The following is a 15836-nucleotide window of genomic DNA, read 5'->3' on the forward strand; positions in this document are numbered from 1 at the left end:
TCTTGTAAGTGCTGGAATGCGAGATTCATGCCTTTTGGTGCTTCAGAACGTCCAGGCTGACAGCTCGTGTTCGCCTACGGTAGGGCAGATTCGTCGTTCTGTTCGAATGCCATTGGCGGTAGCGAAGCAGCCAAGTTGATGGCGTACATCTCTCGCTTATCTTCATCACCTATTCGATGAGTGGTTACATAATCTGTTCAATCAATGTAAGTCGTTGATTTTGCAACACGAATGAGTTACGGCCAGATTGGTCGTCGACACGGCACACGGTGTTGTGAGAATTCATGAGGTAATCAAGCCCAGAGAAGCTTCCGACGAGCCTCCAAACGCACTTTCCCTGACTCTATCTTACCAGCGGCTGCGTGACGCAACACATTACCTGAATTCATGCAACTGCTCTTGGGCAAGTGCAGCAGATGGTTATCAAGTAGTGCAAGGACGCGGCGGAACAGGCTGGTCTACCAGCATGTATTACGCGCCGACAACTGTGCTGCTCCCTTAATCCCAATGGCTTTGGTAGAGTTCTCGTTGCCGCATCGCGTCTATGTGCATCATAGCTATTAAACATTCCAGCCTCCAGTACAGTTGGTGATCAGAAAATATAAGAAAGGATGAAACTACTTTCTAAGCTGGGGAAGTCACTGGCAGTAAGAATAGTTATACTACGGCGAATTTTCCAGACTCACTATGCAAGCCCGCAGCTTAAGAACAAGGCATGTGCCATAAAACACTTATGAGAAGGAGCTTCGGTTGCGATACAAAAAATGCTCGATTCCTATGCTATGCTATGCTGTACCGCATTATCCTCGTCTGCCTCGTGACAGGATGTCATGCTTTGTACTCTATGTATGCTGTATCGACACCAACATCTCTGTACACACCATCGCACCCGTCCAGTCCCCTCTTCAATCTCTCAATCATCTCCAAAACCACCCTCAACCTCAACCCTCCCAACACTCCAAACCTCCCTCTCATCCTCCACCTCATCACTCCCCAGCCCCAAATTCCCCCTAACACCCCCCTCCGCTTCCCTCTGCTCCCTCTTCTGCCCACCAAGCTTCAACCCAACCCTCTTCATATACTCCCCAATAGCCCTCACCATCTGCGGCGGAATCTCCCTCTTCATCCCCTCACTGCCCATCACCTCATCGAACACCGCGGATTCGCTCTCCACGACATCGAACAGCTGAATGAAGCAGGCCTCCGCCGCGAGTTTAATGGGGATTACGGGGTCGCGGAGCGATTGGTAGACGGGGAGGAGGAGGGTCGGGATGTAAGGGCGCATGTGGGTGTTGTGGCGGCGACTTAGGGTGCGGATTACGACTAGGGAGAGACGGCGTGTGTCGATGTCGTTGCCTTGTTTGATTTTTGAGGCGAGAGTGTCGATTAGTGGTTTGTTGGCCGCGGTATCGGATATTATGGTGTCGTCGTTGCTGTCGGGCGATATCAGCAGTAACTTGCCAATGGCAAGGACGGCGTTGTGTTGGATGTATGTCGGCCCATTCGCCAGACTCGTCTGCAGGACTGATCGTGCCTCATCGAGATGTGTATCGGTGAGTACCTTTGCGTTCTCCGCAAGTACAGCATTGAGAGCCAGTATTGACGCCGGAGTGGCTGGCTGAATCAATACACGCTGTTTGATGAGTTGATTCGCAGTCGCAGCAGGCAACACCTTGACCATGGACCCGAGAAGCTTGGCCAGCACAGTCACCATCTCATCTGCTTCTGCATTCTGACTGTCCATCAGGCCCAGAATTGCATCACGCGAGGCTTCGGACATGTTGGCACCAACCTTCGACACTACTTCCTGAAGTGCTTTGAGCATCGCATTTCTCACTCCAGTATCTGTTGTCTTTGCACCGGTCGTGAGTTCTGTGATGAGAGGATCGATACGTGGTGTCAACGTGATCAGGGTGCTCAACGCTCGGATAGCTCGAGTGCGAAGTACATCACTCGTAGGATCAGCGATACACTTTGTGAATGTCCGCTGCAGTTGTGGTAGGAAAGGTCGAAGGAAAGCAGGTATCTTGTCGAGAAGTTGATTGAGAGCGTGGATGATCGCAGTCTTGACGTCGATTGATCGTTCACCGACAACACGAATTAGGGGACCAGTAATTTGTGTCACGAACGGCTTCAGCGATTCCGGCGCAGACTTGTCGATCATATCTGAGATACCATTTGCTGCCTGCAGACGCTGATCTGTTGTACCGTTCATGAGACCTTGCAAGAAGATTGCCAGAACAGGCTGGATACCCTTCGGCAACATGAAGCCCGGCAAATTGTGACCCGGTGTACCAACTTGCTTCATAATCGTTGTGGTCGATGTAGTCAGCGACTCCATCTCTTCCTTGCGCAGATGTGTTTGCAATGCGCTTAATGCAGTCCATGCTGCCGAGACCACCGCCTTGTCACGATCGTCGAATGAGATAAGAAGAACTCGAATGAGATCTTGGTTGTATCTCGAGTAGTCAACATCAGCGTGGTTGAAGAAGGCAGCTAGATGTGTCGCTGCGATCGCTCGTCGGTTGTGGTCATCATGCTTGATCATTTGTAGCATCACACTCATAGCAGTGTTGAGACCATCAAATTCATCGACTGAGCAGAGTACTGCGTCAAACGCTGTTTCGAGGTCGGTCATACGGTCGTCATCTTTGCACGAGATAATGTTGTCGGCTAGGTTATTGAGCATAGTGGGTATCCTGCGGTTCATAGCTGCACCTCCCACCTTGGCAAGTGAAGCCAATGCTCTTGCGTTGAATGCGGATATTGGTGTGGTGAGTAGTGTTGGGATGAGGTTTGGTAGGATGGCATTGGCTCGCATCTGTTCAGTGAGCAGCGTTAATAACGCAGACAATGCATTTTCGGCCTCGTCATCACTCCGCAACAAGTTGAGAAGATGCGGTAGAACTTGGTCCACAGCTCGCTTGCCGATTACTGCCTGTAGAGCATCGAACGCTTCGGCCGCAGCTTCACGGACATCCTCATCATTGTCGACAAGTGCCGTCCGTAAGATACCAATAATCTTCTTCTCATTGTCCTCGATTGAGTCAGGACTGGCAGCGGTGATGACCTCACGCAGAGCAATACAAATACCTTGTCTGTTATCTGCATCTGTTGAAGTCTGCAGTCCATCTTCAAGAGTCGGCAGTAAAGAGGTAAAGATGCCCTCACCAGACTTCCTGATGACTTCTCCAAGCGCATTGGCAGCAATGTGTTTCTGCTCGGCGTTTGTAGAGCCAAGTCGAACAATAATCATTTGCGTCAACGTTGGGACTATATCGCGCAGCGTTCTCGGTGTCGCAACCAGTGCCTTCCATACCGCCACAGCAGCAGTACGTACCAAACCAGACGTATCGCATCGGCAGATGTACAGCGAGGACAGCACTCTGTTTCGTCGCTCTTCACCGAGGACTTCGAGCAGTGACTGTCCGGCCTGAGCAGCAGTGTCATCATCTTCGTCAGCTTCCGCATTAGCAGTGATACCAGTGAGATTGAATAGAAGATCACCAACGAGCTCAACGGAGCTAAGTCGGATTCTGTAGCTGTTGTCAGCCAAACCACGTTGCAACTCTGGTAGAAGCAAATCAATCGACTTCGTGGCGAAATTCTTGACAAGCAATCGGCCAGCACGGAGCGCAGTTTCTCGGATAGCTTCGACATCGTCTGCCAGCCCACTAAGGACTGACGGAATGATTTGAGCCAGATAATTAGCGAAGCTGTTTCCAAAGCATGCTGGCAAGAAAATGAACAGCGTCATGAATCCCTCTCGTACCACTGCTCGCGCGCTTGCCACATTTTGCAGGATTGTCGGCAGTGTCTCCTCCAGACGCATTGTACCGAGGCCAGCAAGGACTTCAGAAAGCGCTTGAGCTGAACCAAGACGGTCACTAGCACCAGTATCTGTGCGCAGTGAGCCCATGAGGCTGGGAATGAGGTCTGGGAAGGCATCCTCGCCAAGCTTCTCGACTAGACTTCCAAGTGCTTTGGAGGCGGTGGCACGAGTAGCTGGAACAGGATCGATTGCTGCAAGACGCAGGCCGGAAACCAAGATCGGAAGATGCGTGACGATATCTCGCTTCTCCGTCAGATGAGCCAGACTGCCAATGATTTGAGCCGCTTTTCGTTTCGTTGATGACCTATCGTTGAGACCTCGTTCGATGATACGTACGATTAGTGCTAGCGATGGCGAATCAAGGTAATGGATGAAGGACACTCTGATCAGGCCGTCAAGAGCATCCTCGGTGTACTTGGTCGGGTCACTGAGGGCCTTGAGGAGTATGTCGACCAGACTCTTGACTTCAGGGTTACTGATGACCTCGCCAAATCTCTTCAAGCTGCTGTTTGCCGCCGCTCGCACTTCTTTGTGAGAGTCTGTGAGTACTTCTGTAAGTGGCGGAATGATATCTGGCAAGCTTTGCGCCAGCTGCTGAGGGTCGAGGTACGCCATTGCTCCGAGCAGATCGCACGCGCCCTTCTTGCTTCGCCACTGTGTCTCGTCGAGACCTTCCAGCAACTGTGGCAATACCTTATGCACACCAAACGAACTTAAGCTTGCGAAGCAGGCCTTGGCTGTATGGAGGCAGGCCTCACGCACGTTGGCAGAAGGGTCGCCGAAGCAAGCAAGCAGCTGTGGCAGAACGTCCACAACATAAGGTTCGAATGTTCTTCCAAGGATAGATGAAAGAAGCTCATAACCCATCATAGCCCCTTCTCTCCGATCAGCGCTCTTCTTGTCTTCTGTAGCTGCCCTCAGGGCGGACATAATTCTGAATTGTCGCAAGGCAGCTATGCCTTTGCCTTTGACCATGCCGGCAACACCATAAGCTGCTCCTCTTCTGACGCCATAGTTCTTGTTCTGGAATAGCTGATCAAGCAAAGTTGGGAAATATGAGTCTGCATCTGAACCTGCAGCGCGCACCAGTGGAGGCAAGCAATTCGCAACTGCGTACTGAACAGATTCCGAGGGTGTGCTGAGTGTATTCACCAATTTCTCCAGCACTTTCTTCAGACGTGGATCGCCAGCGGGTAGATGGCGCGCAACTGAGCCATAGAGGACAATGACTGCTTGCTGCACCCAATCTGACTGCTCAGAGCCGTCGTTCGGCCCTTGCAGGATTTTCTCGAATAAGCTCATCATGGGCTCGAGGGTCTCCTTGCCTCGCTTCGTTACAACTGCGGTTCCTGCATCAGTCATCTCTTGTCGCACGGTCGCATTACGGTCACTCAATGCTCCGTCCGAGACGAGGAAGTCCATGAAAGCCAGCAGATCGTCTTTCGGCAGTACGGTTGCCAATTCTTGGAATGCGAGAGCCAACCCGCTTCTCTTCTCCCACGGATCTACCTGCTGACCTCGTTGCACGATACCTCGTTTGTCAGCTTTAGGCACCAGCGGTTGAGATTCTTGCTGATACGTTGTCTGGAGCAAAGTACGCATTGGCGAAATCTTTTCGGGCAACGCCATAAGAGCTTGCGCAAGCGCTTTCGCTGCTGCAGTTCGAGTTGAGCGTGCTCGATCGTTCAGGAAAGCTGGTAATAGGTCGACCAAGTCGCTCTGGATTTTGAATTCGCTCTCCTCCCAGATCTCCAGTGCCGTATTCGCGTTGTCTTCCTCTGCGTCCTGGCAAGCTAGCCAGATGTGTACAGAGTAGTCCATGTCAGACAAATCAAGCTGCTCATTGATGGCTTGCAGAGCTGCAGATCTGGCAGAGGCGTCTGCCAAAGTCGTGGAGTGTAGCAAGACATCCCTCTCTTCATCTGTGATGTTAGCGGCAACGGCCGAAGAGACCTCAAGGACGGAGTCCTTGATTAAACGATAGTGCTGAGGATACCGCTGCATAGAAAAGAACAAACGCCGCAGAATCTCAGCCCGTGGTAGATGTTCATCGCTACAAGAGCTCATCTGGAAAGACAAAAATTCCAGTGCTAGCAGCACTTGCGCATCAGCGTCTTCTGCGGAAGCTGGCTTGCCAATCTTGCCATTGTCGAGCACGGCGAATATCAGAGGCAGTGAATATGCCAAGGAAGGTGTGTCAAAGGGTCGTTGCTCCGAAGCGAACCGCAGTCGATAGAGCACTCGCATAGCAAGTTCTTCCAACGGCTCAACCTCGAGCTCAGTCGGTAGACCAACAGTGTGGAGAGCTCTCAGTGTAGCCACGCCAATGAATGGTCGCAGAGCACCAAGACGATCGGTAACGTAATTTGAGCAGACGAGGTACGCTGCTATCAGCTCGTCGTCAACGAAGAACGAACCGCCAGCCTCGAGAACATGTGCCAATGCATTGATTGCTGAAGAGATCCAGAGCCGAGCTTCTGTAGGAGGTCCGACAGCTAAGGCATGCACGAAGCCCGCGCCTCGCCGCAGTCGTAGCGACAGAGCATGAACTCGCTCACGTACTTCCTTCTCGTGCTTCATCTGAGCATCAACTTTTGCTTGTTGGTCAGGCGTCAGCTTCTTCTGGGGAGCACCTTTCTTCTTGGCCAGTTGTGTCTTCAGCTCCTCTTCCCACTTCAGTGTTTCATAATCCTTGACGTTCTTGTTTTCGACGACCCCATCTGTCTTCGCGAGTGGATCAACTACCAGAACGCCTTCGGGCATTCTAGCAATAGTTGCTTCGGTTGGGCCAAGGTTGGACAGTTGGGATGCATCAAGGTCATCCTTGATTTGGCGCACTAGGACGGGCCCAATATGATCAGGTGCGACGAACGTCAACGTAGAAGCAGCTCGACATGCAGCACGCTCGAAGACGGACAGTGGTGCCATTTTTGCGGACTCAAACGTATTCAGCACCTCTCTCATGAGCTCGGCCGTACGTGACGCTGCTAGCGAGCCCGGGTCAACACCGATGGCCAGCAAATTCGACACCCATTCGATACTTGGTATCAAGTCGGGACCATATAGGACGACTGTAGATATGGCTTGGCGGTGTAGAGTCTCCTGTGGTGGATCGAGGTTGCGCTTCGACCAACTTGATTTCGTCGGACTTATTGAAGCCACTGCTCGTCTGAGGGGTAGATGAGTTGGCGCATCTTCAGTCTTTGCCTTCTTGGTGCCAGTTTGCTCTTCTCGTAAGTAACCCCAGATTCCAAGCACAATACTTGAGCCAACCGCAGCAGGGTTCGTCAAGTATCTTTGAGCGAGTTCTTGGCCTGTGGTCTTTCGTGTTTGGGGATCACTTTCTGGTGCAAGAAGCAAGTGCAGAAGAGCTCGGCCCCAAGCGGCTTTGCCGCTGGCCGCAGCATTGGCGAGATATGAGTCAACCCCAAGCAATGCATGCAGAGCCCATTTTTGATCGTCAGCAGCGCTTAGCTTAGTGTAAACTTGGGGATTGAGGAGGAATGACGACTGCTGGGTAAGCTGTAGGCCAGTCGCATCAGGTGCCAGCTTAGCTTTTGTACTCTTGAGTAAGGGTCCTAGGACTGAATGTTGGACAAGTGCAGGCACAATGTAAGCCATTGAGATGGTGCCAGCCGTGGCAGCTGGAAGTGGTTTGGGTGAGATCTCGACGTAGGCATCTGCCGCGGCATTCAACACGGCCATAACAAGGTCCCTGCCAGGGCCTGATTCAGGTACCTCAGTCAGATTAAGCAGTGCTACAGCTGTGCCGGTAAGCCACAGCTTCTTGAATGGTGCACGCTTCTCTGCACAACCCTTCACAATAGGGTCGGTCATATCTTTGGACCACAAGCCATTGCTGAGCAGAAAGGAGGTGTGAGCAGCTATTGCGGCAACTTCGCGCCTCAGAGCACTTTCGTTCGCTTCTTTTGCAGCGATGGGTAGAAGTCCTTGTACGATCTGCACAGACATGGGCTGTGCTGGCTTCACTTCTTTCAAGCTATCACAGATCAATCCCCTCAGCTCGTAGGAAGCAGCCTTGGACGACTTGACATTTGATAGCAGATCCTTCACGATCTTCTCCAGTTCCGCCGCATCTTGTTCTCTGATGAGTAATGCTGATAAACTCTGAGCAGCGCCTACTCTGACATTGGCATTCGTCGAAGCGAGAGACGAAAGAAGAGGCTTCAATAACTTGGCTGCGACCTGCTGAGATATGTCAATCTCCGTCGGTAGCGATTCTGCCAGAGCAGGTATCGGACCTCGCAGCACATTCTCCGGAGATCTCAGAATGCCCTTCTCGATGGTCGGCACAACGGTCTTTTCTACGGTGTCTGACGTGGCGAATCTGGTAAAGAATTCATCCAGACCATGTACCTGCTGTTCCGGTAATACCGTCTTCGATCCAAGAACGACCTTGGTATACCAATCCAGAACTGTGCTGACATGCGCCTCAAACAATGGCTTGACCTTGGGCAGACGCACGCTCACGCCCGCGACAACACCGATGAGACCTGCATTGGCCGTTGTGGAAGACGCTGATGTCAACTCTTTCACCACCACATTCAGTGCTGCCTCACTATGCTTGGATTGGAACAGCTTCCTAAGCCCCCTCCTCGAAATAATCAAAGCAGTATGCATGATCCCACTTCTTGTGTCCGGGGCCAAGCACTTGTCGAGTAACAGAGCCTGGGCAGTACAGGTCTGCCTAAGAAGTGCCTCGTTCAGGTTGTCCAGTTTGGCCAGCTCTTCTTCAACCACGGTACACCACTCAAGTAGGACGAAGGCATTACTTGTCGCAACGACCGCCTTTTGGCTTTCTTTGAGGAGGAAGTTGCCGAGATATGCGCTGAGCTTGCCGGATGTATCTGAGCGTAGGTATACTCGTAGACATGATTGAACCAGTTTTCGCGGTTGGCGGTCGAACTGACGAGGATATGTTGCTAGTAGGTGTGGGAGGAAGGCGAGGTTGTCTTGTGAGATCTTCTCTTCTTTTGCTTCTGCTACGTTAGTACCGGTGTGACCTCGTCTGAAAACAACCTACCTTCATCTTCCAATTCTGTAAGAAGCGTCCTCAGCAGATCGGTCTGTCGGTTCGTAGAACTGCTTTGGATTTCTTGCACTCGGTCCTCCAGCGAGTCCCGCGCTGGGACTTCATCCACTCCATTTTCCATGCTGATACATGAGCGTGCTCATCCAAGAGTGCTCAGTGATCTAGCAGTCGACGTTTGGGAGCACTACTTAATATGTTGTGTAGGCTTTACTCCGGCCACGGCTCGAACTTGCCCACCATGTATATGCGCCTACCACTTACCTGAAAAAGATTAAGGCAGCTACGTCAAGGCCAAGTGTTCCTGCCTGTGAGCCTCAAGTTTCTGAGCACACAGCACGAAGTACGAACACGCCACCAAGTCTTGAACACAGCACACGGATTGAGCAAATGAGACCTAGTGTTGGACTGGTTTGAATTAGATTCATCATTGTAATTTTGGTCAAGCATTTCGTCGTTAGGTGGTGAATGTGGACTGCTCCGATCTGTATCTGCATCTGCTGTAGAACATTTTGGAACCCTGCCAGCCGCACCAAAGCATGATTGAAGCCATCAAGCTCAATTGTAATAAGCATATCCAGCAAGCAACCTTCTGTCCACGGCTACTGATGCGCCGCCCGAACAGGAACTGCAACTACCTTCCCCTTCGCAACACGAAGCATCCCTCATATCCTCATGTCCTCATTCCTCACTCTACCAAGGCCATGCCCAACAGCGGCAAAAACATAGAAAACTCAATAGCCCATTCCATCCTTGACTCGTGGTTCATCTTTAACTTATGTGTATCATATCTCATCAAATATCGCAATATCCAGCGCCTCCCTTGCTGTAATCATTTTCGGCAGCTCGGTATATTACCATTTGCCCGCGAGTTACCACCTCCTCTGCGAGGTTCGTGGTATCGGAGCCTGGAAAAAAATTCGTATCGTAAAGGTCGTGTCTTCGGTCTTCAATAATCAACAGCTTTGGGAAGCACGCATTGTTCCTAAGGTCTTTTGGGTCCTTGCTCCTTCGTTCAGTCGTAAGCGCTTTTGAAAATCATTTTCATCGCAAAAAAGAATGTCTCGATCCTCAAAGATCGGGTGTCGACTTCGCACGCTAATCACTACTTTTGCTCATCATCTGCCTGACATCGGTCCAGTCTTGATCGCTTGCATTGGTGCATGTAGTGGCATTCCGAATGATTCGTTGACCTTTTGTCGTTTCGTGTCGTATCCTGTTTGGTAAGTATCTCGACTGCTTGGACGTCCGTCTTGCTCGTCGTCATCGCGGCGTCGTTTCAATGATTGGTTGGGATTGTATCCCGTTGTAGGATAGCCATTGACAGATCCAGGAGCATTTGAACTTCTCGAATCACCCGCAGCACTGTACATGCTTCCTGGGTTCGATTGTGGCGGCGTTCTGTATTCTCCTCCCCATTGTGGTTGACCACCGGGAATTGTGCGAGGCGTTCCACGACCCGATCCAGCTTGATGTGGCGAACTGGTCATCTCTGGTGACAGTTGCGGATGGCCTTGTCCAGCATTATAAGCGTACTCTGGTCTTGTCGAGCCATATGTACCGTTGCTATTCATATAGCCGTTCTCATGGTGGTCAGCGCTGTCAGAACCTGGATGGGATGCATGGAAATCTTGCTTGTGATCTCCCTGACTTCCATCAGTGGTTCCGGTGTTAGGCGCTGTTGGCGGGCCCATATCGCTTTTGTAGTTGTCGTATCGATTGCCGTTCTGCTGTGCATACCCAGTTTGTGAGCTCGGTGTCGTGGCGTAGTAATGCTGCTTGCCATCGTAGGACTGATGCCCCGAATATGGCTGCACTTGTGGCACACTTTGGCCGGGTGGTGTTGTCGCTGGCGTGGTTGGCATCGACCGTACATTGTTCATGCCACCAGCTGTATCAATTGAGAGGGGTTGGGTTGGGTTCACCCCATTCGCCATACCTGGCTGATTCCATTCGTATGAACCGTTCGACGCGCCCATGCCCATTACACTGGAAGCACTCGTTGGTGGTGTTGGGAAAGTATGAGCTCGGTCTATGCCTGGTCGAGGACCGGCCGATGGATTCGTCATCGAGTGTGGTGTCGACGGCACTTGGCCACCAACGCTTCCTTGCATGGAGTGGTGGTGATGTAGCGCTGGTGCTTGTCCAGCCTGAGGTCCTCGGCCCGAATCTGTGCTGTCCATACGTCTTCGCTGCTCGGTAGCGGATACCACAGCGTTTGTTCGGCTGCTATTCTCTGGGTTGTACAACAGCCCACCAATGTTGTGAACAAAAAGCGGGTAAAGAATATCCGTGATCTTCTCCTTGTTTGCAAACTCTAGAGCTCGATCGAAAGGTATCCTGTTATCGCATTAGAAACCGCTTCAGAATCTGGAATGAGGTCCACTCTTACCAGACACCCTTGAGATGCATGGGTCCAATCTTTACCACATGGCGTATCTTTTCTGACTTCAAAATGCCATCTCTCCGGCCTCGAGTCATGCCAGCGACATTCAAAAGCTTTGTACCATTGATGAAGTGGTTGTCTGAGACATTGTGTCAGCTTGAACCTGGTAGTGTGCGCCTCTTTTAACCTTACCTTCACGACGCGCCACGCAAACACCTTTCGCTTCAACCTGGAAACATAAACTTCCTTCGTCTTCCCACAGAGTGGCAGTGACTCGTGGCTTCATACCAGGAGGTGCAATTTGGCCGGTTGTATCGAAGGGCTGATGTGTAGGGTAACTATGGTTCGGTGCACCGGCCGGGGGCCCGTACCCGTGTTGGGCAGGATTCGACATCATGGCTATTGATGCATGTCAGTATAGGCTCTCATACTTGTGTTCGCTCAATACGAGCATACCTGGTAACGGCAAGTTGGACTGCATCTGTGGCCCCGTTGGTGCGTGCGGCGACGAGACCGGCCCTCCATAGTACTGCGTACCATATCCTGGCCCTGAGCTATACTGTGAAGTTGGCTGCATAGGCTGCTGCGGAGGATATGGTTGATAATGTGTTGGGGCAGGGTGTGAGTAGGAGGGACCAGAAGAGATGTGCGGCTGCGCATGCATGGGATCCATGTACTGCGGTGCTGGATTCATGTTGGCTGACGGTGAAGGGTAAGGTCAAGGACAGGCCTTTTCAAGTTCAGGTTTCGACGCAGTCAACAAATCTGCAAGACGCGGTCTCCGATAAAGAGTCTGCAGAAACCTTGTTGCGGGTGCAGAAGCGAGCTGTTTGAATGTGGGAGGTCCGATACGCGCACAGACTTCGAACCACACTTGCCAAAACCTCTACGTATTCAGGCTGCTTGCTTCTTCAAAGGACGACGCGTTGATCTATATGCAGAGACGCGAGCAGGGCAGTCCTCAGATACAGCTTTCGCGATCCGTGAACGTGACTGTGCTGGACGCGTAGGTCGACGCTTAAAGCACCCCGTGGTCTTGCAGTAAGAATTGAGACCTGATAGTCGTCCAAGGCTGACTTTCGTGATGCCAGTCCTACTGCAGGAGAAGGAACAGGTTCAATTTCTGACGTCCAAAAGTGGATGATTGCTGCACGCTGAGAGCACTAATCGGGTCTGTACAGGAGCATGCGATGACGGCAAAGAAAGAATTCTCGGTTGCGTGCTTTTTGGCGATGCTTGCTCGGCTGCCTTGATCTACTGCTGGAAATAGTCGTGAATCGCGTCAATGGTCGTGAATATCGTGAAATCGTAGTCGTCAGCTTCGTTGTCTCGTCCCTCGTATCAGAATCTTCTTGCAAGGCTCAAAATGGAAGGCGTTGTACTGGACTGGCTATGTTGAAAAGAGCTAAGCACAAACTGTAGGCCACCGAAGCATCAGTACATGCACAAGTACCAGCATCGATGAAGTGACCGAAGATCCCAGGCAACGAACAAAGCGAAGCAGGAGGTAGGAGGAGGATGCACGTCAACGCTGCAGACGAGACGTGTAGTGCTCGACAGATACAGAGTGAGTGGTGCGTGAGGTTGAAGAGGTGGAAGTGTGTACGGGAGGAGAGACGAACCGAAGAGCTGCAGCAGCGAGGAATGTCAGGTGGAGCGTGGACGGGCGCTCAGTTCATGATTGGCAGTCGAGGCGACAGAGACTCAATCAAGAAGGCGACCTGGATGTGGCCCAGAAAGAAGGCGCAGATGCACAGCGGGCGGGTAGGCAAGAGGTGCAGTAGTGTCAACGAAGGTGTGAAAACCAGAGTGGGCGAGGAGGTCGACAAAGTTGCAGCTGGTGCCAGAGATATCAAGAGAATATCTCAACACAAACCAAAGTCTTACACACGATTTATCGGGTGGACTTTTACTAAAGAAGTGGAGGAAGGATCAAGGCATGGGAGTGGCCTTGTCGAGTGCGATATTCCACCTTTAGTCCAAGACGAGGAGCCCGCGGGTTGGCTGGAAATTTTAGGTTGAGTTGGGGTACAGAGGAACACACAAACCACGCTCCGAAGACAACAACGAAGCTTCCTACACTGGCACCTTACAAGGACAGCCAAGGACACAGGCGAAACGGAGAGCGAAAGAGGGGATCAGCTAAACTAGGTAAATAGCACGCACTTTTGCGCCGACTAGTTGGCGATTGGCAATGATTATTCTCTGGCTTTCGAGTAAGGTAAGCCAGGAATTGCCCAGTATCAGGCGCTAAAGTCTATCCTTGTTCTTGGTGCCAGTTGTCGTTCGGCTCTCAGGCTCTAGACAGCCCATCGCGTGGTTTGTGTCAATGCCATTCTTCGCACAATCAAGCCTCATGGCTCGGCCGCTGCAGGTATTGCTCGCCTTTCCAGAACCCTGTGAACTGTTGTCGATATTATTGAGGTCGTTCTCGCAGCAAGGAGCTCGATACTGTCGGGATATCTGAGCTGAGCTGGGTCAGCAACGGGTCCATCTCTCGTTCCTCCAGCCTCTTGTTGTTTGCACTCGGCTAGCTCAAAGTCCAGTCTACAGTAGCCCACCGGCTCAAAAAGTGGCTTTCGTTCTCGATGATGAGACGTTACTCCATACAGTGGAGTTCTCGCCAGTTGGTCTGCACTTATCACCTGTGAACGCCCGGGCAAGCTAACAAGCCACGCCGGGATCTGAGCTACAGCATGCTTACCGCTGTATCTTCCTTGCGCGTTTGTAATGCTAATACACGATGCTCAAATCTAGCCAAGATACGATTCCTGATCTCTGCGGCACTGGGATATCCAACGTTTCGCGTCACTTGCACCGGACTGGTATCGTAGAGCAGTTCTGTAGGATGTCACACCCGCTTTTGTTGGGATGGAAGTGCTTGGTTAATGCCAGTCAAGAAACTGACTCGTGATGCTATCACAGGTGCTAATGGTTACTCAAGCAATCACCGCTACTCAAATTTCTTGAGGAGCATTGCGATTTCGTCGAGGCTCGAAGAGAAAGAAATCCGTGTAACGTTATCGGAGGATTTTTGATGGTAACACCGCTTGGTCAAGACGCCAGACCTCTTTCAGCACAAGATGGGTGGGCTGAGGGCGCCTAATCGCGCGGAATTCGACGCATGCAAGTTCTAACTGGCTACGCATTTCGCGTCTCTGTTCTAATCCTCCCTGCCGCAGTGGGGATCGCTATTCATCCGTTGATTCTTCCTGCTGGCTATCAATCGTCTCGCACGGACCTCTTATGCTCGCCAGCGATACGATGGCCTTACCGGGCCTTTAGCGAGCAGGATGCCTCGGAACATGACATGTGCTATGAACCTGCGTCGAGAAGGTGCATGTTGACAAAGATGCTGATCATAACATCTGAATGAGCACTAGATAACAGTACCTGGACGCTCGATGTCAAAAGAACACTGCACCATGTCTCAGTGTCAAGCACAGACGTTCACAATCAGCATTTTTGCGCTGTTTCACATCGACCCGTGCCGAGACCACGGTCTCATTTTGCCACAATCTAAGAAAGAGGGCTCCTCGGCTCACATGTACCACACGCCGTCTGAACGGCCGGAAAGCTGGTGGCTGGTTCATGTTCAAATCGAGGAGCTGTCATGGTTTTAGAGTACCGGAAGCGTATCCTCCACGTTGTGAGATTTGCGTCATCGGGATGACTTGCATTACTACCTTCCATACCAGATGTGGAAGGTAACTGTGATCAGCGGGACGTTGCTTCGACATCGGTAGGAGTGAGAGATATCACTGTAAGTCAGGAGCTGCCTTTCGATGACATGGGCAATCGACTCTAGAGTACTCAAGATGCTATGGTGGCTCAAATGATTCGATATATTTTTCCGGGTTTTGTTTGACTACCCAGGGTCCTGCACATCTGCAAGGGGCAACTGGCGGTGAGAACAGAAGTAATCATGGCCAGCGATCAGCAAGGCCTGCAAAGACTATGACTGATTGACTTCTGTTTCCTTATGCTAATGGCGACGGCGTTCAAGTTATGTCGCAAGTTTACGAAGGACGTTGATGTCCCAAGTAGCGACGCCTTGAAATCGGTCCAAGCATGCAGTTCCTCGCTTCGGATCTGTCTAGTCGATCGTATGCAAGCTGCGACGCAGGACAATTTAATTTTGCGTCCAGATGTGGTTCTTGAGGTAGCCTTGCATGGCAAGCTGCTCGCAACCATGCTTCTCTCACTTTATTTTGATGTTCATTCATGCAACTTGGATACGTTAATGTTTCTTGCCGGAGTCGCTTCCGCTGAAGGACAACACCGCTTCATGACTCGCAGGAACTCTCATCTACAGTAGCTCCAACAATTGGTTCCATTTCATGGAACATTTCCCGGCGGGAAGCGAGCAATGCAGCCGCAGCGGAAGAGATAATCGATGGACAGTAGTATCATGATCGTAAGCAAATTGTAAATTTCATGCGTAACACAATCTGGATGAGGCATGTGCTCCTCTGCGAAGACCGGGACAGCTTGCGATATTTCGATCTTGTGTTGAGAAATGGCCCTACGAGAAGCGGGCTAGGATGATGAGGTCGTTGCATCCGCTG

The 15836-nt window shown here is 51.4% G+C and overlaps 3 protein-coding genes across 3 annotated transcripts; 1 reads left to right on the forward strand and 2 right to left on the reverse strand.

Moving 5' to 3' along the window:
- Positions 1-913: 913 nt before the first annotated feature.
- Positions 914-9006, reverse strand: GCN1 (translational activator of GCN4; the record flags this gene model as incomplete). The annotated part of the gene is made up of 2 exons (XM_064874549.1): positions 914-8835; positions 8877-9006. 2 exons carry the CDS (start codon positions 9004-9006, stop codon positions 914-916), a joined length of 8052 nt encoding a protein of 2683 aa, XP_064730271.1.
- A 994-nt stretch (positions 9007-10000) lies between these two features.
- PMZ80_006137 (uncharacterized protein) lies at positions 10001-11962 on the reverse strand (the record flags this gene model as incomplete). Its single annotated transcript, XM_064874550.1, has 4 exons — positions 10001-11222; positions 11275-11407; positions 11461-11667; positions 11725-11962. 4 exons carry the CDS (start codon positions 11960-11962, stop codon positions 10001-10003), a joined length of 1800 nt encoding a protein of 599 aa, XP_064730272.1.
- Positions 11963-12912: 950 nt separating this feature from the next.
- Positions 12913-13290, forward strand: PMZ80_006138 (uncharacterized protein; the record flags this gene model as incomplete). The annotated part of the gene is made up of 1 exon (XM_064874551.1): positions 12913-13290. The coding sequence occupies one exon, from the start codon at positions 12913-12915 to the stop codon at positions 13288-13290; it is 378 nt and encodes a 125-aa protein (XP_064730273.1).
- Positions 13291-15836: the final 2546 nt, after the last annotated feature.

Source organism: Knufia obscura (assembly GCF_036327395.1).
Source record: "Knufia obscura strain CCFEE 5817 isolate CBS 148926 chromosome Unknown scaffold_6, whole genome shotgun sequence".
NCBI lineage: Eukaryota > Fungi > Ascomycota > Eurotiomycetes > Chaetothyriales > Trichomeriaceae > Knufia > Knufia obscura.